Consider the following 23,073-nt stretch of genomic DNA (forward strand, 5'->3'; position numbering starts at 1 on the left):
ACACAAGCGCCGTCCAGAAATCACAGCTCCAGCTTTCCTGCAGCCCCCATCAATGCAATCAGCCCGAGTGTATAGAGGAATAAAGAAGCCTTTCATTTAACTGCATCATTGCCTGGTGCCACGGTCTTTCTTTTTCATAATGCGATCAGCCTGAGGTGGCTCCGCCACCAATATGAAGAAGGTGGCCATTGGGAGCAGCCTTCGGCATGAGCAGGCGAACAGGTAGGTGCCCAGTGAGAGTCCAAGGAGGGACACCCGATCTCAGGACAGATAAGGCAATATGTATGGTGGGAGACTCCACTTTCCAATTTCCCGATATTCCACAGTGCCAGCAAGTTAGGGCTGCCTCTAACCATCAAGCGGGGAGCCTCCAGGAATGGCTACTAGGTCTGGAAGCCATCCACAGTTCTTCTACACTGTCCCAGGGACATAGACTTATGGAAAAAGAGCTGAACTTCAGACGAAATAGCAATGCAACAGCGGAGCTGCCTGATCTTGCGTCTGCCTGGTACCACTGCTAGCCACAACCCTTCCTATGAATGAACCACATTTTATTCAATTGCACACAAAGCAGTTTTATTATTAGCTGGGTTATAAGCGGTCATATTATGCCCCTTCTATGTTGTTGAAACAGTTGTCATGCTCTATCTAGCATTGGAGGGGCTCCATCATCTCTGTATAGGTAATATGCTAAAGGAGTACCAAAACAAGCTTAATTTACAAATCTCCGCTGCGTAAAAAGATAAATATGCAAAAGCTTCTGTTATACTGTATTCTCATAGCAATATTCAATAAATCAGGGCTGGACCATCTAGCTATATGGACAAGGATGAATAACATACTTAAATAGGCATTCCTATCCCATAAAGGGATGGTAAGTTTCTAGGATGTGGCCTTTGCTTTTTGATTGGTTAGGGTCTGATCTCCGAGATCCCAACCAACCCTGAGCATGAAGAAGACGCTTGTATAGCATTGCATCACCATTCATTCACTTATACCTGTCTGCAGATTGTATGTGGTATTCTAGCTCAGCCCCATGTATTTCAATGGAACTAAAGTACAGTAATGGACACAACAGGTGTGTAACAGTTTCTGAAAATAAAAGCAGGCATGTTTTTCTAGACATCACCATAGAACTAAATTTCCCTGTACCCCTTGATGGGAGGACTCTTGCACATTGTGGGCTGCACTGACGGGAGCATTCGAAAATCAAGGAGGAGATCCCAGGGAACACGCAAGTAATCAAGTAAAGCTTGTCATTTGGACAAAGGGGGCCAAGAGGTATCAAGTCTAACATATACTTTTAAAGTATAGACATTGATAGGTCTGGATGAGAACCTGCTAAATGTTGAAGAGAAGGAAGTCACACTGTTTTTACATATGTAGATTCCGAAACAATGTGACATTTTCATTTTTCGTTGGAGATACATTTTAACAATGAGCTCTAGTCACACAACAGAAGACGCCTTGTGCAGTAATGTCTACATGTAGTAACCTCTCGCAGCAAAATTATAGATGTTCTTCCCTCCAGTATGGACATCCAGTTCTTCCTCACTGTCCAAAACTGTCATAAGGCATAGCTTTCATTTTGCAATAAGTTATCTTTTGTATTCATAATGCACTTGCAAAACCGACTTGATTATTGTCTCGGTCGAAGACTGTATAATATCGACCAATGAAGACATCCCCCAAGATCCAAAAAGGTCCTGCAGGTGGTTGTATATCCAGTCCCATGAATCCGCTGAGGCATATGGTCTTTTCCATCTTTGATATCTGTATAAACAAGATATAGAATTATGAGCACAACAGCATATTTTACATTGCTACTGTATACCCAGCGGATGGGAGGCTCTCCATTCCTAGTTATCCCTATCCGCCTTTCCCATTATCCGTATGAAGAAGAGAGTTACAGTCTGTAGCTCTTCTCCCATTCTGGATGGAAATAAGTTTAGCTGTCAAGCACTGTAATCTGCAGTTATAGGACAGGAGACGTGCTGATGTACCCAGCACCAGCAGGTTGGCTTCTACCTTATTTTTTGCGATGGGGTCCCTTAGTTCTCCACTGTTCAGAGCATAGCAAGAATCATACACTTGCAATACTCTGCCTAGAAATACCTTGTCTACCTTTTCAAGATGGGATACAAACCTTGCCTAGGCCAAGACAAGGGGTAGGTGGCTGATGGTAAGAGCACTATAGCACTGTTTTAAAACATTTTTGTACAACTAAATACACACTGTGTACAAGCCGCTGATAATAACATAGTAACATAGTATGTAAGGCCGAATGAAGACAATGTCCATCTAGTTCAGCCTGTTTATCCTCCTATGTTGTTGATCCAGATGAAGGCAAAATAAACCCAAGAGCAGAAGTCAATTAGCCCTTTTGGGGGAAAAATTCCTTCCCGACTCCCTAATGGCAATCAGACTGTTCCCTGGATCAACCCCTAATAGTTCCTACCTGCCTGTATACCCGGATTAACAATTAACCTAAGATTTATAACCTGTAATATCCTTCCTCTCCAGAAAGACATCAAGTCCCCTTTTAAACTCCTCTATGGATTTTGCCATCACCACATCCTTAGGCAGAGAGTTCCACAGTCTAACTGCTCTTACAGTAAATAACCCTTTTCTGTGTTGGTGATGAAACCTGCTTTCCTCTAGACGTAGCGGATGCCATCTCGTTACCGTCGCAGTCCTGGGTATAAACAGATCATGGGAGAGATCCTTGTATTGTCCCCTCATGTTTTTATACAGTTATTTGATCGCCCCTTAGGGTGCCCACCCACTGGCGTTTTTTTTCACTGCGAAATTCGCAGGTTTTTTTTTTTCTGCAGGGGGTCTATGGGACTTGTAATGTAAAAATCGCGATTGCGCAAAATCGCGATTTACCGCGATATCGCGATTTTGCACGATCGCGATTTTAGCTTTGCATGTCCCATAGCCCAAAGACCCCTGCAGACAAAAAAAAAACGCTGCGAATTTCGCAGTAAAAAAACGCCAGTGGGTGGGCACCCTTAGACGTCTTTTTTCCAGAGTAAATAATCCCAATTTGGATAGCCTCTGGGTATTCCAGTCCATTCATTCCATGTATTATTTTAGTTGCCCTTCTTTGAATGGGCCTTCAGCACTGTAACATCCTTCTTGAGCACCGGTGACCAGAACTGTGCACAGTATTCCATGTGAGGCCTGACAAGTGCCTTATATAATGGAAGGATAATGTTTTCGTCCTCCGCCCCTATACCTCTATTAATGCACCCCAAGACTTTATTTGCCTTTGCAGCAGCTGACTGGCATTGGTTACTCCAGTTTAGTCTACAATCCACTAGTACCCCCAGGTCTTTTTCCACCTCACTTTTCCCTAGCAGTACCCCATTTAGTGTATATTGGTGACATCCGTTTCTCCTGCCCATGTGCATAACCCTACATTTATCAACATTGAACTTCATTTGCCATTTTTCTGCCCAAGCCCCCAGCTTATCTAGGTCCGTTTGTAGCCGTACCTTGTCCTCCGTTGCATTGATTATATTGTATCATTTTGTGTCATCTGCAAATATTGATATTTTACTGTGCAGTCCCTCTATCAGGTCGTTGATAGATATATTGAACAGAATGGGACCTAGCACTAATAATGCTGGAGGTGTTCATATAAAAAATATATCTGCACATATATACAGATACTTGGTAGGGAGCTCATGTACCTGTATATGCATGGACCTAATTCATGCCTTCATGATACACATGTACATCTGGTATGTTCTGTGCCAAGAAGTGGATTAGAGCTGTAATCCTTCCCCCCCCAAAAAAAAAATTACAGACCTGATTGTTTCCCTAGCTATCCAGTCCCTTTAATTCCATGTTTCAGATTGTTTATAGTTTAGCCTCATTAAAATTGGAAAAACACTTCTGAAAATGTCACTTTTGGATTGTAGATTTTGAATTTATGTCTTATGTAAATATATTTGACGCAACACTTAAGACAACTAAGTGACATAACTAATTTTAGCCTTAAGTACTTTAAGTGTTCTTAAAAACCAGCAAGTCATTTTCTCTTTTGTGTTCTAGCGGCAATCATTTTATTATTTCTTTGTCAAAGTAGCTGTATGAGATCTTGTATTTTGCGGGACGCGTTCTAGTTCTTATCAGAAGAACCCATTTTAGGTACATATAATATATTGAAAAACCTTTATTATTTTTTTTGCTGGTGGGCAATGGAAAAAAAGTAATTTCCCCCTTTTTTCCCCTGTGATTTATTCTTACAGCATTCACCACGTGGTGTTAGGCCTCTTTCACATGGGTGATACTTAATGACTATTTTGTGTGTATCCACATTCCAAGACTAAAGCAGTTTTATTTCTTAGTTTCACAGAGCTCAATGGGGGCTTATTTTTTTCTGTAGGATGACTTTTAGTTTTTATTGGTATCATTTTGAGGTATACATATGACTTTTTATTTACTTTCTATTGGGGAAGCGAGATGTACAGGAAACAGCTATTTTGGCATTTTCTTCTTTTTTTCAAATATTTTATAGTACAGGTGGTTATGGGTGTGGTGGTACCAATTATGTTTATTTATTTATTTCAATATTTAAAAACATTGTGTAAGGGGGGGAAAGAATTTTTTTTTTCTGTAAAAAATACTAGATGCCAGTCAGCGATTTTAGAAGTGATTAGTTGAGCAAGTGCTCATCTTTTCACTCCTTTTCTTGGAAACTAAAGACCTCTAAGTGTGACAATCAGAGACCAAATATGTTCTCTGATAAGTGAGAGAAGTGATAACTTGAAGAAAAGTCCTTGTCACCCGTTTGCTGGAACAGGGGAACAGACAAGAAAAACAGATTGTTCTCGGTTGCCTGCTGGTCCCTGCTGATGTCCATTTCTACTCCGAAAATACACACAAAAATGACAGCTATAAATTCAGCATTCCCAAACCCATTTCAAACGGCTGTAGCTTAGGTTCTATCAGTGCTACAGACAAGCTTTTGGTGTCATTTCAATGCAACACCCATTTAAAGTGAATAAGCTCAGTTAGTCCAAAATTGTAATGTCCTTTTTCTGTAGAATGATCTCTATTTGGGGTAAATTGTAGGGGGTTAATAAGTGGTGTGCACAGAGATAGGGGGCCAGACAGCATTACAGCACCATCATGGTGCAAGGTATTTCCTCCCAGGAGAGAAGCACCTGGTGTTTGCTTTCCCATCTACCCCTCTAAATATATATCCCATTTTTAGTGGGGTTCTTACCTTCAGTACATAGTCCTCTCCAGTAAGATTGTATTGCACTCCTCCCAGGATAAAGGTAATTGTAGGCAGAGATGATATAGTATCACAGTCAACCATATACTATACAAGAAAAGGATACAATATAAAAGGGAACTATTAGCGCATAGATATGATATATGTATCTTTTATATAAAATGTTAAATAATGTTTCATTTTAACTATAATAGACATGACTGGAGAAAATATTAGCTGGGCCATGAAAACAAAAGGCCTGCTAGTATACATTGTCTATACAAATGTTTAATAAAACTCAACGGGCCTCATGAATTAACCCCTTAGTACCCCAGGACGTATATGTACATGCTAGGTGCGTGGGGTTAATATCATGCTGCCTTGGAAGCCGAGCCTGCTCCATACATGACCAGCATTGGCTCTCTCTGACACAACAGCTGCGATTGGAGTTCCTGCTGACTGTGGTTGTTAACCCTTTAAATGCTGCTATTAATACTGACAGTGGCATTTACAGTGGGTCCTTTGACATTTTGTTATGTTATGGCCTTGGACAAAAAAAAAAGTTTTCCCTCATTATTCTGCACCTAATACCCCATAACAACAAAGTAAAAAGAGAATGTTAGAAATCTTAGTTTTTAATTTTTTAAAAATATACAAACATTTAGCATTGACATAAGTATTCACACCCTGTACTCAGTACTTAGTCAAAGCACCTTTGGTAGTGATTACAGCCTCCATTCTTCTTGGGTATGATGCCACAAAGATTGTACCTGGTTTTGAGGATTTTCTGCCATTCTCCTTTATAGATTCTCTAAACTCTGTCAGGTTGGATGGGGTCGTCTGTGGACAGCAATTTTCAGGTCTCTCCAAGGATGTTTGATTGGGTTCAAGTCACAGCTCTGGCTGCATCACCCAAGAACATTCAAAAAGTTGTCCTTAAGCCACTCCTGTGTTGTCTTGGTTGAGTGCTTAGGGTCATTGTCTTGTTGGAAGGTGAAACTTCTGCCAAGTCTGAGTTCCCTTGCACTCTGGGTCAGGTTTTCATTAAGACTATCTCTGGACTTTGCTCCATTCAGCTTTCCATCAATCCTAACTAATCTCCTCACAGCATGATGCTGCCACCACCATGCTTTACTGTAAGGATAATATTGGGCAAGCGATGAGCAGCGCCTAGTTTACTCAAGACATAATGCTTAGAATTGAGGCCAGAAAGAACAATCTTGGTTTCATCAGACCAGGGAATCTTGTTTCTCACAGCCTGAGAGTCCTTTAGGTGCTTTTTGGAAAACTCCAGGCGGGCTTTAACTTGTCTTTTACTGAGGAGAGGCTTCTTCTGGCCACTCAGCCATAAGCTAAAAAATCTTGCTACAAAACGCACATGAGTCTTGTAGCGATGATTTTGTAGTGATGATTTTGTAGCCTGTGTGAAAGAGGCCTAACGCCCAGATTGGCAGATTGGTGGAGGCTGCAATGATGGTTGACCCTCTGGACATTTCTCCCATCTGCACACTAGATATTTGGAGCTCAGTCAGAGTGACCATTGGGTCATTGGTCACCTCTCTTACCAAGGCCCTATTCCTCTGATTACTTAGTTTGGTGGGTCAGTCAGCTCTTGGAGAAAACGAAAGATAATCAAAAGAAATGGGAGGCCCCTTGAGCTAAATTTCAAGTGTCATACTAAAGGGTCTGAATACTTATGTCAATGCAAAATGTTAGAAATCTTTGTACATTTTTTTTTTTAAAGAAAAACTAACAAACATTCTGTTTTCACTTTGTCATAATGGGGTATTGAGTGCAGAATGATGGGGAGAAACTTGAACCACAAAGACCACAACATAAGAAAACTTAAAATAAGTAAAAAGAGTCTGATGACTTTCCAGAGCCAGTGTAAATGGATTGATCGGAGGTCTTAAAAAATGTCTGCAGAAATGTAGATGTGCAAAATATGTATGCACATTGCACAGAGAATAGCAGCACCCATTGTTGTCAATGGCTTCCTTCTTACTGTTCTCTTCTGTGCAAGTGAAAAAATGCAACATGCTCTATTTTTGTGTGCATATGTCCCCATAGGAGTCTATGGGGGTGTACAAATACGCACATATGTATGCCTGGGTACGCACTAAACACTATGAATACCCACGAACACGGCACCTAATTTGGCTTAATAGCCATCTAAATCACAGCAAGGGTGATTCCCCCGCCCATGTCAATTAGTACAGTATTTGCGTAGGCATGCGTGCAAAAAACCCTCCTTGAGGCCTTAGTCAGACGGGCGTTTTTTGCCGCGATTTGCGCATGCGCATGCGTCCGGCGATTTTATAAAACCATTGCTTTGCAATGGTATCGGACACATGAGCGCTTTTTATGCGCTCGTTCGATAAATTATAGAACAGAAATCGCAGATCGCACCTATCTGCGATCTGCGATTCCTGTTCTCTTCTCTATATGCGCTCAATGGGGCCGGCGGCAGCAGCGCCGACCCCATTGAGAACATATAGAAGACAAATCATTCTTCTCTGCCACAGCTGTAACAGCTGTGGCAGAGAAGAACGATGTTTGCCCATTGAATTCAATGGAGCCGGCAATACAGCCGCCTCCATTGAAAGCAATGGGCTGCCGGCGAGCGCGGGGTGAATTGTCGGGAAGGGCTTAAATATATAAGCCCTTCCCTGCAATTCATCCAGAAAAGTGTTAAAATAAAAAATATATACATACGTACTGCAGTGGGTGTGAAGGGGGTGTGAGTCAGACCTGTCCCCTGATTGGCTCAGCGCTGAGCCAATCAGGGGGCAGGTCTGACTCACACCCCCTTCACACCCACTGCAGGCCGGCCGCGCGGAACTCCGGCTGCCGGGAGCAGGTAAGTATATATATATTCTTTATTTTAACACTTTTCTGGATGAATTGCAGGGAAGGGCTTATATATTTAAGCCCTTCCCGACAATTCATCCCACACTCGCCCGCAGCGCATTGCTTTCAATGGAGCGGGCTGTATTGCCGCTCCATTGAATGCAATGCGCTGGACAGCTCTGGCCCGTTTCTAATGAAACGTGGCTAGGAGCAGATTTTCGGGCGATTTTCGGGCACCGGTCACGCGATTTGCGGATGCGCATCCGTCATGCGATCCGCAAATCGCGCAAAAAAACGCCCGTCTGACTAAGGCCTGACAGTGCAAATACATTGTGTTGCAGTGAGTGTTGCTTTGCTTACGCTCATCTGAAGCCACCCTAAGTGGTTAAAACAGTCTAAAAAAAAGTTTCTTTGTTGTCTATAGCAGCCAATCACAGCAAGCTTTCAATACTGACACTGTTCTGATAACATGATGATAATGAAAAGCAGAGTTCAATAGCTGTGCAAGGTCATAGTGCTGCACAGCAATCTTTGGTCTCTTAACCCTGTCGGGGCCCAGTTCACCATGAGACCTTAGTGGTTGGAGTAACAGTGTGTCCCCTGACATCTGTAATGCCCATCTTAAGATCTTGGACACAGACTTCTCTGCAATCACGGAGGAGGGAGGGGTGCTTGGATACACCAATGCAAAGTGTCACATTCTCATGACAAGTACGGTTTAGTTCCAACTGTAGCAGCTGAGTCAAAAATCCTCCTAAAGGAGAAAAAGTACCATGTAACCCCCCTTTTCTGCTAGATTACTACATTCTCAGCTTATAGACCATTGACCATTGACTTGTTTTATCCTGATAGTCAGTTGCTAACTGTGTAAAAGGTCAAAAGCCCATGGGGACATTTACTGACTAAACTATGCCAGAATGCTGATGCAGAAATATCACAAATTTTTGTGTAAGCCCAGCTTGCTCAAATATTTTACGATTCTTCATCCCCCTGCACTGGCTCTGCCACTTTCCCAAAAATGGGCGGGACTTGTCAGGAGGGGGCATGGCCACCCCAGACCAACAGATTTATGTATAATTTACACCAGAAACTAGCGTAAATTATGCCAGAAATGCAGACCTCATCGGGACCAGGCATATATTTTAGTGAAGGCGCAGGGAGCTGCCGAAGATATGCCAAATATATGAAGAGGCGTGCACCTCTTCTTGTATGCAGCGCAGTGTGTGCTGTGGACAATCTTACTGAGCCCAACACAGGAAATACAGAGGTTAGTAATTTTCCCCCAATGTCTGCATGTATGAATGTATCCAATATAATTAATCTGCATAGGTTAACCATCCAATCCAGAAGACGATTTGATGTATATATCCTGATTTGTGCTGCATGTGTTAATGCTTCTGGTTGGCCTTTGGTCTTTCTGAAGACTTCGCCTCTCGTGAGTGGTATTCCATAACATTTGTTGGTGACCCTTGATGTGATTCCTGAAATTGGAACCCCTTATATTCCTGAAGACTTCATCTCTAGTGTGTTGTATTTCACAAACCCTCCCACCCCAAGAAACAAAATAAGACCCAAGACTCAAGTACATGCAGGAAGACATCTCATCGAATCAATGAGCACTATATGTGAGAAAAATCTATTTCCGTTTTCAATAATTTGAACACTTTTACATTTCCTTAGGTTATTGCTCTTCAAATCCTTAAATGGAGTAGGAATGATCATTATTTCCATGCTCCATTCTAGGAACAGAGAACGAATGATCTAGACCACTGCTTCAATCAAAATAAGACCCGTGTGCCGATGATAATCTCTTACCTCACCATTGAACAGTGGAAAAGCTCCTATAGCTGTGTGAAGGGCTCTGATTTCTGCGGTCGGACCTGTAATCAGAGACGTCCCGGTGTCCACAATGGCCTGGCAGCCTCCTTTGCAGAGAATCAGTTGGCTTCCAACTCTTACCCTAAAGTGGGAATGGAATGGTAGAAAAAAGTGATCCCTTAATACAGGTACTTAATTTTACATGAACATTCTGCATTAATAAATATTTTGATTTTTTTTTTTTTTTTCCTGAGGGGGGGTCATTTTTGTTTTCCAGAGAGGCAGCATTACCAGTGTTATGCCTTAGGGGCATTCTCATCCTGTTTTTAATTAACTTTTAGTGATATATTAAACATACATGAAGAAAAGTACACGAACATATGCAATTTTAAGTATTCATGAGCTTTTCTAGTATACATGTTAAACATATAGCCATACAATTCAATACAGATGTATTCTTTCTTATCTTGATTCTTGCGGCACGCTACGTTGTTATAATGCATCTACACTAGACGCATAGCCTGGCAGTCAATAGATTGCAATGGGCTACACAAATAGTGTAAGGTGCCAAAGTCATATAGCCTATAAATCAATACTAGTATAGCCTTATTTTTATTCAGTTTTGTGCTTGGGGTCATGTGGGTCATCTCTTCAGGGTTCTTGATTTCTCATGAGGTCACACTATTGTATGTGTATAAAAGATAGACTATTCCCTTTATGTTATACATCTTTTATAGGTTTTGGTTAGCGAAATAGGTTGTACCATGGTTAGAAATAGGGTGTACCAAGGTGAATTACTGCTAGGTTCCAGGACGAAGCCGCTCTTATCACAGCAAGTGCACTGTTTAGGAAGAGAAGAGCGATGGTGTGTATTATGGCCGTGATAGATAATCTACTGATGGGCCATGGTCACTTGTTTTTTTTCGGGTGGGGTGGGGGGGTTGGATGTTTGAGGTAGACCCAGTTTGTGGTTATTTATCATTTTTGGAGTTAGACATGTTCGTATATCTCCATCCTGTGCATGCTTCTTGAAGATCTTATTTTGTGAGCTGCCCTAGATACAATAATATCTATCTTGTGTATAGGAAAATGTAAAAGGGGTATTCACACATTTTAGTAAATTTTAATAAAAGTTACGTTTTAGTCTTTTTTTCTGCTTGTGGCATTGATATGGTTGGTCAATTCTGGCAAGATACTTTACCTTGTGGCACTGTTTCAATTCAGGTTTTTTCGACGAATGCATGGACGACCCCTTTATATCCCATTCTTTAATACATACAACTAACCACGAGGTCATTCTTATTATTATGATTCCTGCAGTGTCAGACTAGGATCCATAGGGCCCCCTAAAGGAGATGCTCTATCTATACAGAACATGTGCACGTTCACTTATAACTGCATTGTAGTCTTGATGTCATGGTACACACAGGAAAGATCATCAATAAGATTTAATAAGTTATTTGTGAATCATCCAATAATAAAAAGACCCTAATGACAAATGATTGGCTCCAAAGTCACCTACAAATGGGTTTGTCTTCTGTTGAGCCTTTGAGATCTTTTATTGTATCAGAGCATGTAACTATAAGGGTGCCTGCACACGAACGGAATTTCCAGCGCGTTATTTTAGGCACATTATCTGCCCCAGATCGCAGCCAATATACTCCTATGAGGATCCGCAGTTGTCCCCAGACGGACGGATTTGTATCGCGTTTTTTCACGCGCTTGAAAAAATCTGCGACCTGTTCTAATTTGGGTCGGATTCTGCGCGTGAAGCCTCCAATACAAGTGAATGGGTGCGTTTTTTCACGCAGTACATCCGCAGTGCAGCTGCGGATGGAGTCACTGGTTGCTATGACTACAGGAAGTAGGCATGGTAGGAGGCGTCCCAACACACAGCAGAGCTTCACAGGCAAATTTCAGCAGCAGCACTGTCCTTCCAGTCACCTCATCCACCAGACAGCAGCCACAAGCCACCAGCCTGCCACAAGCCACCAGCCTGCAGCCACCAGCTATTATTGGGTTAATAGCCTTGTTCAGCAGACACCCGCAATGTGTAGAGGGAGATAGGTAGTATTTCTTGCCAATGCAGGATGTAAGAATGCAAAATCTGTAGTAATGAATTCCTCTTGTGAATTTTTTTGCAGTGACTGAAATAAAGTCACGCTGGAGAAGCGCCCGAAAAAAGTTACATGGATCAACCATGCCCACAAAGACATCTGCTCACCGGGTGAAAGCATGTTGCCAGAATAATTTAACGGTGCTCGCACAAGCAAGAGGGACAAAACGGAGTCTGGGTGTTGGTTTTTAAGCTGTTTTCCAAGGAATGGGCAGTTCTCTAGGGGTTGGGTTTACAATAAGGGGTGTCTGCTGGTTTTTCTGCGCGTTTTTTTCCGCAACACATCCGCGTATATCCGCGCGTGATTTTCACGCATCTGCACCTACCCGCAAGCACATTTAGGTACCATATGCGCGTGAAAATCCGCCTAAGGCCGCCTGCACACGGGCGGAAATCCCGCCGCGGGATTTCCCGCGGGATTTCCGCCACTGAAAGTTTGCATAGGAGTGCATTACAATACGCACTCCTATGCAGACGGCCGCGGTTTGGCCGCGCGAAATCTAGCGCGGCAAACAAACCGCGGCATGTCCTATTTTTGTGCGGGGCACGCACTCACCCGGCCGCCGGCTCCGGTCTGCCGGGGCCGCCAGGCGCGGGTGAGTACGCGCTTGTCCCTGCAGGCTCTCGGGTCGGGTCCCGCGGCGAGAATTCTTGCTGCCGGATCCGACCCGCTCGTGTGCAGGCGGCCTTACTCTAGTGGACCCATCCTACTGTGGATTACTGTTCATTTGAATAGCTTGGATCTATCTCATACTTCTTAATTTTCTACTGACAAATAGAAAGAGACGTTTCCACACCACATCCTGCCTCACAGCTTCATCTTCTACGCATGCTTGGCACCAGATATGGACGTGATAGATACTATTGGATTCTATTTTTGTGACCATGTGTAAATCCTAATAAATCTTGTTTTATTTCAACCTCAGCAAAGCCAACAGACCCTCCTACCTTACTTTCATTGGTGCTGGAAATCTTCCTTTTGTCTTTGCTTGGATCCCATTTCCAACCCTGAGAACTCTCTGAACACTTCATGTCTATCTTGCCCAGTGTTATCCTCTGCTATCGTTGTGGTATATTTTCATTATATCATAGTCTAATACTTGTCAACTGCTGACTAAAGTGACATCTTATTGTTTTTCTGAAGGCGTCCAATAAAGATGAATCAAATTAAGCCAATAAAGTTCAATAAAGAGGAATCAATGAAAGCCTCATTCATGCTCATAACTTAACTGTCCTTTGTTCTTGGATCCATTTTTAACCCTTGGGACTGTCTGAACACTTTATGTCTATCTTGCCCAGTGCTATTTTCTGCTATGGTTGTGCTTCGTCTCATAGTCTGAGGCTTGTCAACTGCTGACTAAGATGACATCTTATTTTTTTCTGAAGGTGTCCATTAGAAATGAATCAATGAAAGCCTCGTTCACGTTCAAGTCAATGGACGCTTACTCAAAACACTAGTGTACGAATATGGCAATATTACTCTCTTGACTTTACACCTACTCTTTAGCTGGGTGTCATGTTATTAGCTTTGGGCTCCAGAACTGTCCATTATGTAAGTAAGACTTAATTATAAGTATTAAATTAAATAGGTCATGATATAATTAAAGGGTTCATTTACAACAGCTAAGATGGGTCGGACATTAACGTAATGGGTGGATGGAAAATCTTTTTTTATGAAGAAAAGATTAGACTGGATAAGAACTTACTCATCAGTTGGGATCTGCCAGTAAGCCATGCGAGTTACATTTAAGTAATGAAAGTCTCCTGTGTAGTATTTCGAGTCTGTACCTCCAAATAGAAGTTCACCTCCAACGGGAGCAGTAGGATCTCTTCAGAAAGTAAATGAAACATATTGTATCAGCATCTTTCAAAAACTGGGAAATTTTGCAATAAGTTGTATTGCATTTAAAAGAAATCTTCAGACAAAACTAATGACCACTCGCCCACCCAAGTCCTGCTCTAGGCATAAGATATAGCTTCAGATTTTACTGGAGACTTTTTTTTCTAATTTATACCGATACAAGAATAGATATCACAGTTTCACATAGATTTTATTATTCTAACATGTTTGAATGTAGAGCCCAGCAGCACCGATCTATCCCTTCTGTTCCAAATCTTGTCATCACGTTCACCACTCACATGGCTGCAGCAGCCAATTGCTAGCCTTAGAGGGCATGTGTGAGTCGTGCACACATGACCACTGATGGCAGTGAATGGCTGAAGCAGTCAGGTGAATGATGAACATGATGTCTTTGCTTCCTGTTTCCGTGGGGACTGATCTTAGGCACTGGACTACGGGCACAGTGAAAGGATAAGCCATTTAAATTTTCCTGCCATTTCCTATCCTGGGGCAAGTTTTTTTTAAAGGGACACTAACTTTTCAGTCAACTTAGGTTCATTAATAGCCTTAGTTTCATCAAAAATTTAAATCAAGTTTAAAGTAGCTGTCACTGGGGGTCTTCTTTCCTCTGCAATCCACTGCCTGTTAGGTATTGAGCTTCTGTAGTTACTGGGATACTATGACATTTTTCTTACCTATTGGGGGGGGAGAGTCTAACTTCACAGGATGCTCCCTGCACTCACAGGCTGACAGTGTCTACAATCTCCACAATTTCTACCTCGGCTGCTGTTACAGCATGTACACATTATATTGGGTTTAGTAACCATTTGGCCAAAATATCTCTGAATGCCTGACTCATACAATCATCCTGAGAAAGCAGAGGGGTGGGCATTCAGATATTTCCTCCCTGCTGATTGGGCGAGACAGTGCAATGCAGCATGGGAAATAAGGGAAAGGAAGTACAGGACAGTAAACTACTGGCAGTTAAATGACAAATCTAGCCATATAAAATGCACTCTCTGCTCATGTACCACTGCATGACTAGGCCATTTCTTTTTTAGAATTTATGATGGGAACCAAGAAGAAAGTCCTGAACAAAGTCTAACAATTTCTGATGGCAATCATACTGCTTATAATCTGGCTTTCCAGGAAACATATAGAACTGAGAAACAGTAACTCAAAAAAGGAGTAACAAACACAAATACCCATATTTATTGAGGAAATGCTGTTTAATTCTTTATGACCATATATACAGCAGGCTGTAGCTATGGGTGGTCTGGTGTGGTATTTATACTAGGTGCTGAGTGCCAGGGGGGTCCAACAAGCCACATAGCCCTGTATCCAAATCCCGTGGCCAAGACAGAATCTTTGCCATGTGTAAAGCAAAGTTTGGCTACACCTGTGTATACAGGAAGCGTTTGATATATCAGTAGTTCAAAAGTAGTATCATAACTAGGCGTTCCTTCACGCTCAGCCCTGTATTTAAATACCCAGGCCAATGCAAAGTGACTTGTAGTCACCCACCCTGGCACACAGCATATAAGGATAATGCCCTTCTAGCCTCTTTCAAACCATTCCCCTGATTCTGAATGCTTAATGATATTATATCCCTGAAATAATATCTTCCAATTTATGGTGACACTGCAATATACCTATGATAGTAGGAAACAGGGTGTGCCAAGAGAAAATAAATGCCACTGACAGCTGCCTGCCAGGGAAGCCATCACTTTTGCTCAGAGCTTCAACTATGAATGCAGATTAAGAAAGTCAAACATTTGCTGCACTTTAAATTATTAGGATATTAAATCAGCCGAGGTTTCTTAGCTATTAAGTGTTTGTGTGTATAGTATTAATTGCTAACTAAGTCTGGCATAAATTTATTGGTAACATTCAGAGGGTACAGGACTAATAATGAAATCTTACTAAATAGATCCATCCTTATTTAACATGCAGTATATGGATTTTCCAATTGCAGCATGTCTCTCCCCCTAACACTCTGAATTGATGCCAAGCTGATTAGTAGCAGCCAATGTGTTATTATATTCTTACTGGCCCGGACTCAGAGAACAGCAGGTACATTGACTGCGACCAAGAACTGGCACCCACAACTTCCTATTCAAGTAGGAATATAGAAATAGTCTATTAGATAAGCAAGAAAATGACTGTCTAATAGTATATATATATATATATATATATATATATATATATATATATATATTCCTACTTGTATATATATATATATATATATACACACACACACAAAACCCCTTGAAATTAACACAACCTCTGCAGTGATCAAAATGTAACATTTCTGCAATGTTTAAAGGGGTCATCCTATAAAATCAAGCCATACCCTATTCACAAGATAGGGGGTAATTTACTAATCATTGGGGTTACAACCACAAATCCCAAGATTGGAGCTCCGACGCATCCTGAGGTAAGGGCAATGCCAGTGACACATGCACACCATTCATTTCAGTGGGATGGCCAGAGATCTCAGGATCAGTGGGTGTTTAACCACTGGGAAATGGTATAACTTGCTTTTTTTGAGATAGCCGTTTAATGGACTATTGAGGCTCATGTATGGATATTCTATAATGGCACATCAAGCCCCTATTGGTCTATATTATGGCCCAGTAGGTACTTGGTGTGCTGCCATATAAGGCACTGCAGTTTCCCTTAAAGGCATTGCTTTCAGGGGTGGATACTTCTGTAACACAGCATGCAATGCTTCATGTAACAAGCTTTTCCTAAACATTTCGCCCCATTTGAGGTTACATGACGGTTGTGATAACGCATAATTTTACCATTATCATGATCAAGTGACCAAAAGTTACAGTAGAGTTGTAGACTTATACGCATAGCCTTGGAAATAGGGAAACGATAAAGTCCATAATAGCTTCTGATGGATACAGGTAGTGTCCTTGACTTACAATGGGGTCAGTCAGGGTTCTGTCATTTTGAGTAGAGGAATAGTGTCGTATATTGGATAGACCCTTAGCGTGATATATTAATAACCATAATATATAAAATATATCTCACCTATTCAAGTAAAAGGAAAAGATATTCCTATCAAACAATTTCTGGCGCATCATGTTGTCAAACAATGGCAGGACGCCATCCACGGAGATGTTGGGGTACCCCATTCCAAGGATACCATCAAACTTAGCAGCAACAAAAACAATTCCCGGCTGCTGTACTGCTTCAGCAAAGGTTTGGTTTACAAGCTGTAGCTCGCCAATCTGTAGAGAGGAGCAACTTAGTAACTTGGAAAGATAACTTTGTATATGAGTATACTGACATGCATTACAATGACTAATATTTAACCAAGTATATTGGGCAGGGACATAATATATAGCATGGACATTGACTTTAAATAGTTCCGTCTGGCTTTAGGTATTCCGACCAGCATTTTACCGGTAAATGTTACACTAACCAAGGGGGGATATATGAAGATCAGCATTTCATATACCGATTCGAATATAATGCCAACTAGATTAAGATGCACCTAAATGTATGAAAAACACACCTCTTCATACATTAGGCATATCTTGGGGCGTCTGTGTGCCAAAAGAGAAGTCTATGATAGTCACAAACTGGAGAAGATTTCTGGTATAACTTAGAGCAGTTTCAGGCATAAATCATATTGAAATCCTACAAGTCACACCCACTTTTTAAAAAGTGGCATGAGCTGGTGTAAATTGATCTTGCAAATTCTGCAAATTAATGTTGTGCCAAATTGGGACTTTTTTATGCCAATTTGTGCATGGTTGGAGATAGGTCATATTACACTGAATAGCCACTTTATTAAAGAAATTGCCGCATTCATGATTGTAGCTTCTCTGTAAGGAAATTAGACACATGATCCCGAAGTGCAGCATAAAATCAAGTGGCCAAGTTTTCCATGGATCAGTTTCAGTGTGAATCCACGTTAGAATGAGAAAATCAAGCAATCTAAGTGACTTTGCACAAGTCGTGGTCACCAGTGCGAGACAAGCCAGAGGCAGCATTAGTGCCAGCCTAGTGGGGTTTTCTCCTGCAATGGTGTCAGGAATATACCAGGAATGGTCAGATTAAGGAAAACATCCAACGAAAGGTGACCCTCATAGATAAACACATTGAAGAAAAATCCTGCATGGGGCGCCAGATTTTTCTATATTGTGATTATTTAAAAGAGTTGGGACCCTATCTGATCCCCACCAAAGTAGTTCCGTCTTCTCTTCTGGTACCTGTAGACATAAACAACTTGTTGACGAATGGGATCAGAGGAGGATGTCAAGACCTGTTCTGATAAATAGGTGGTGCACAGTCAAGCACATTGCTGGTTTTCGAAAGCTCCTGCAGAGTGCAAAAGCTATGCGACAATGAATTGCTGCAGCTTTGGAGCCCGAAGGAGGTCTAACATGCAGCTAGATGGATGTCTTATTAAAGTGCCAATTCAGGGTATGCGCATATATAAATTAAAGCAATAGTTTAACATGAAAGCTCCATTTTCACATAGTTCATAAAGTCACATAATTGCCAAGAGAAAGTCAATGCACAGGACTATAATTTACAGCAATAGTGCAGCCATATAGCCCCTGTTCTTTCCAAAGTTCAAACTGAATGCCAAGGAGACCTCACCAGTGCCAACTCCAGGTACCCATTGCCCCATGTACACTCTGTCCCCATTACTGACTTCAGAGGGAACTCACAACTGCTTTGGTCTGAGGATACTACTTTCTTGCTAAACATATGACTACCTATGCAGGTACTCTACGCTCTTTAGCTGCTGATTATGCTTGAATATCTAATACAGTTTTGTGCCGTCATTTTACATTGGACCCATTACGGGAATGAAGCAATGGTTTTGTCAATGCAAAATCTATGCAAATTCAACATGCAACTGTGCTTTATTCCTTTATAGAGTAAAGGTGACCACATAGCACTATAAATGCATAGGGGTTTGAGGAACATATGTGTTCGCCCATGCATCACCGTAAATCACTCTAGGTTGGCACCTCAGGCTGGTAACAGGACAATTACATTTCCCCTCTCACCCAGTGATTACATGATTTCGTGAGTACTCAACAAAAAAAGCAGCCTTGGCTAAAAAACAACATTTCAAGCTCTGTTTTAGTCAGAAGCCACTAAATTTTATCATGTAGCATAATGATTAAAATTAATAATTCATGCCAGGCAGCCGACCATTGTAATTTTCACCACCTCAGCCTCTGGAAAAAATATCCATCTTTATTTAATTATGGGAAGCTGATGTTCACCACAGAAACGAGAGCTTCAGAGCTCTTTACCGGTGGTCAGAGCTATGCAGAACCAGAGCTGTCACTCCTGGGCCTATTGCCTTCATAGCAAAGTCACTGGGCCTGCAGTAAGCAGAGTAGTTCTCAGCAGCCGAGGCTGAAGATGCTACACATCAGTTGGAGAATAAAAAGCAATATGTAAAATAGTTAAAATCTTAAAAGAAAAAAGCAAGTTATCCAAAGGCCTCAACCACTTGGGGGCATCTATTGCCAAAGAGAAGATCAAACTTTTAAGACATTTGTAATAAGTGATACCAAACTTGCCCCCCACTTCCAGAGCCCAGCATGGGCATGCATACCAATTTCTCACATGAGCATATGTTTATTGCAAATGGCCTATATTGGGTTTGCAACAGTGTATTCCGTCCTCACCGCCAAGAAGGGGAGCAAGTTAATTATGGAGTGATTTCTATACTAAAATATCTCCTCCAAGTGATACGTGCCGTTAAAGGAGCTAGTGATTTCACCAAGGAAAGGTACTTCCGACAACATCCAATGTTTGAGATGTTTTAATTCTAGGGTAGATATTACTCTGGGTAATTGTTGTCTTCCTTGTAGGCAAGTTTGGTATCACCTATCGGAGCCCTCTCTCTAGGGGTCCTTTTTTCCTTTTGTTGTGTGATTTGCAATAAATGGACTTACCGTGACTGTATCCTGGCTCAAGAATCCAGTGAGACTTCCAGTACCATACTGTATGGAAAATGCTGTATCATTCCTTTTGTAGGTGCTAGAGGCTCCTGAATCATATGTTTTGTGAAACCCTACAATGTGGCAAAATAAGAAAAGTTATTACATTAACTTTGTGTTACCATGAAATTAGCCAGTTCTCAACCTGAAATCACAGGAGAAACAGATCAGAATCATTATGCCACGTGTAAAAATTTTTGAATTGTACAGTAGAATATGGAATTACTAAGCTTCCGTCTTATGAACCTCAATCAACTTTGTATGCTACGGTATGGCACTTTTAAGAGTGTATAAACTCGGAGGTGTAGATGTGAGCTCATACAAGGCTATGAGTGCCCTATTGCTGATCCATACTCCACAAGCTCAAAATACGGCCATGTTTAGGGACCTTTCGTTCAAGCCTGTGTTGTTAAAGATGTATTCAAAATCATGAACGCATCACCCACAACATGAGCTTCTGGTGGCCCCGTTTTACTTTCTAACAATGCAGAACCTGTGAACATACCATCCCAACGCAAGTTTTCACCACCCATTAATTTGAGAGTAAGCTACACCTAGAATGGGCCTTCTTTTTTCAGTGGCCCAACAGTAGCCATATAAACTCCATCTATAGTACATATATCCTTTATTTACTCTGCAGATAAATCCTGATAACAAATATAAAGAAACTGTTGTGTATGAGATTTCTTATTCAAAGGTTAATCAAGACTTGCTATTCCCACATTCCTATCCACCTGTCATGGCTTGTCGGTGTATACTACCTGTCCCTGGTGCTAGGCACCTACAGGAGTACTTCTCTACAGGTGTTAGGTTGGCTGTGGAGTGGATTCAGAGCCAGCTAATCATCATTGGTTTGTGCACATTTATTCTGGCCTCTACCCCTAGAGGGCACTGGTTATTCTCCAGTCTGGTTTAAACATGCATTTCAGAACTCTGTCTGTCTAACTGAGTCCTGTCTCAACCCAGTTAGATGTCTGTTTGACTCCTGTCTGAACCCTCTCTGGTGTCATGTCTGACTCCTAATTCTTGTCTGAGACTTGTTTGATTCCTGTCTGAATATACTCTGCCTGAAGGTGTTTCTGGTCTCGTTGGAGACACTTGGTTCTATCCTGCACTTCTGTTAATATAAGTCTGTCTGTAGTTTTACTTGTATGCTAAAGTGTTGTAACATCATGTTCCTTGTGCTCTGTGGTATTATATTGTGTGTTAGCTTTGCCATTGTTCCCTGTTATCAGGGAGTCAAGATTGCTTCACGTTCCTGACACGGGGCCACCCTCATCAGTGCAATCACTCTCCTTATTGGTAGGGTTTTCTGTTCCTGAGAGGTCAGGGCCAGTTTACCTGTATTTATGTTTCATTATTTGCCATGTATTATTCCAGTTTGTACTTAATAAAGTGTACATATTTTGTATATCCGAGTCTGTCATGTTTGTATTAGTTTGTGTATTGTTCCTTTTAGAACATTAAACTTACGCCCATGTAGGCCATGTAAGGATAAGTCCGATATGGACATAACATCCTCTTTGACAGGAGATTTTGGTCCCCATTTCACCTTGGTCTGCCTCTACGATACGTATTCCCTTGCTCTGCCCTGCTCTAGTCCTAACAAGGCATATTCATTTCTAAACAGAACCTGGACTAAGTCAACCTGAAATGACCCCTTAATTTTCTGGTGGCCCCATAACAGTTGAATAGTCTTCCTCTATAGTACATAGGCTCTTGTTATACCCTGCCCCTCTAAAGGTTGCTTCGTGAAAGCTGAACCAGCATTTTAGCCCTCCACCCAAGAGTCACTGGTCTTATTTGTCAGTAAAATGTCCTTAGTGCTGTTGCCTGCTTTCTTACTCCTAATACATTACATTAGGCCGGCATGAATATTTGAGGACATTACTTTTTTTTTTTCTTCAAGGGAGGAGAGAACGGGAAGTTTAGTAACGCCTGTCATTTTCTCCTAAAGGAAGCTATCTCTTTTCTGCCTCTTGACTGAATTTTTATTGTATAGCTTGCTAAGGAGGATTTAAAACAGAGTGCTAAACCATTTAAGTGCTTTGATATCCTGTGTTTCCTCGATACATTTTTCTTTTTGCAGCGACTGCACCATTGAAATAGAATTTAAATGAACCTCCGGATAGCATCTGAAGCCATATATCTAAACAGCCATAGATCAGAAGACGAGAGATGCAAAGGCCGCATCCCTGCTTGAAGCCTGTGCTCACTCTGTGAAGTGTTCCCTGTTGCTCTGACTGATGATCTATTCCCCATGCAGGCCTGAAAGTAAATAATAATCTACCGTATTCTCAGAACAGTAACAAATATGAAGGTGAAAACCTCCAAAGTATTTCTGGACCAAGATCGGGCATAATTGGCCCCATGAGGCCATATTTATTTCTAAATAGAATTGATGGCACTGATGAAGCTTCTGTAAATAGATAATTCATTAATAAATAAAGTCCTCAGAGTGGTTTCCTTTAGAGAGAATTAAGATGTTTAATGTGACATGAAGGTGCTGCGGGTGGCAATCATATTTGCTTTATTACTCACAGCAAGCGATGTCAAAGAAGGAGCAATGGATGGAGGGAACCCAGAGGTTGGAGGAACCGGTGTCAAAGATGACAGTAAATTTCTGAGGAGGCGTTCCAATGGAGATCTCACCATAGTACTGGGCCTATGAGATACAAGAAAGTTTTGGGGGCATTTATCAGGACAGTGCTGTTGCACAAAGCACACATCATACATGCATATTGCTGTTTGTGTTATATAATCCTGTATTATACTCCAGAGCTGGGTCAGCCTTTCGGTTAGATGGCGTCACGTGCAGAAATTATTTAGGCGCACCCCCTCCAGAAAAAAAAAAAGACAGCCCACACACAAACAATCATTACATAAAAGGTAAAGATGAATGGCTATGTCTCCATCACAAATAATGTTTTTTAAAATTGACTCAATGTATTAAATGAAAAATAAAGCAACATTATGAATAGTCCTTCTATTTTCTATAATTTTTTTCATATACTGCTCCTATGGGAACCTATGAGTTTGTATCTCACTCTAGATATTATCTTGCTTCCCGCTATCAACTGTTTTGCCCCCACAGTATTGTACCTCCCTTTCCCTCTCACTGCTATAAAAAATAAAAAAGTTTTACAATACATTATCTATACCCAAAAATGGTACTAAAAAACTACAGTTTGCAATGCAAAAAACAAGCCCTCATACGGCCACATTGACTGAA

At 41.4% G+C, this 23,073-nt stretch overlaps 1 protein-coding gene across 1 annotated transcript in view; it reads right to left on the reverse strand.

The window, feature by feature from the left end:
• Positions 1-557: 557 nt before the first annotated feature.
• LOC136632394 (cathepsin D-like) overlaps positions 558-23,073 on the reverse strand; it is a 37,228-nt gene continuing 14,712 nt past the window's right edge. Inside the window, exons 3-9 of the mRNA XM_066607227.1 lie at positions 22,383-22,506; positions 19,797-19,915; positions 16,897-17,096; positions 13,721-13,843; positions 9,896-10,040; positions 5,240-5,338; positions 558-1,773 (exon numbers count right to left, since the gene is read on the reverse strand). Coding sequence (XP_066463324.1) covers positions 1,612-1,773; positions 5,240-5,338; positions 9,896-10,040; positions 13,721-13,843; positions 16,897-17,096; positions 19,797-19,915; positions 22,383-22,506 — 972 coding nt within the window. The 3' untranslated portion in view covers positions 558-1,611. The remainder of the gene's footprint in view (positions 1,774-5,239; positions 5,339-9,895; positions 10,041-13,720; positions 13,844-16,896; positions 17,097-19,796; positions 19,916-22,382; positions 22,507-23,073) is intronic.

Source organism: Eleutherodactylus coqui, chromosome 6 (genome assembly GCF_035609145.1).
Source record: "Eleutherodactylus coqui strain aEleCoq1 chromosome 6, aEleCoq1.hap1, whole genome shotgun sequence".
Classification (NCBI taxonomy): domain Eukaryota; kingdom Metazoa; phylum Chordata; class Amphibia; order Anura; family Eleutherodactylidae; genus Eleutherodactylus; species Eleutherodactylus coqui.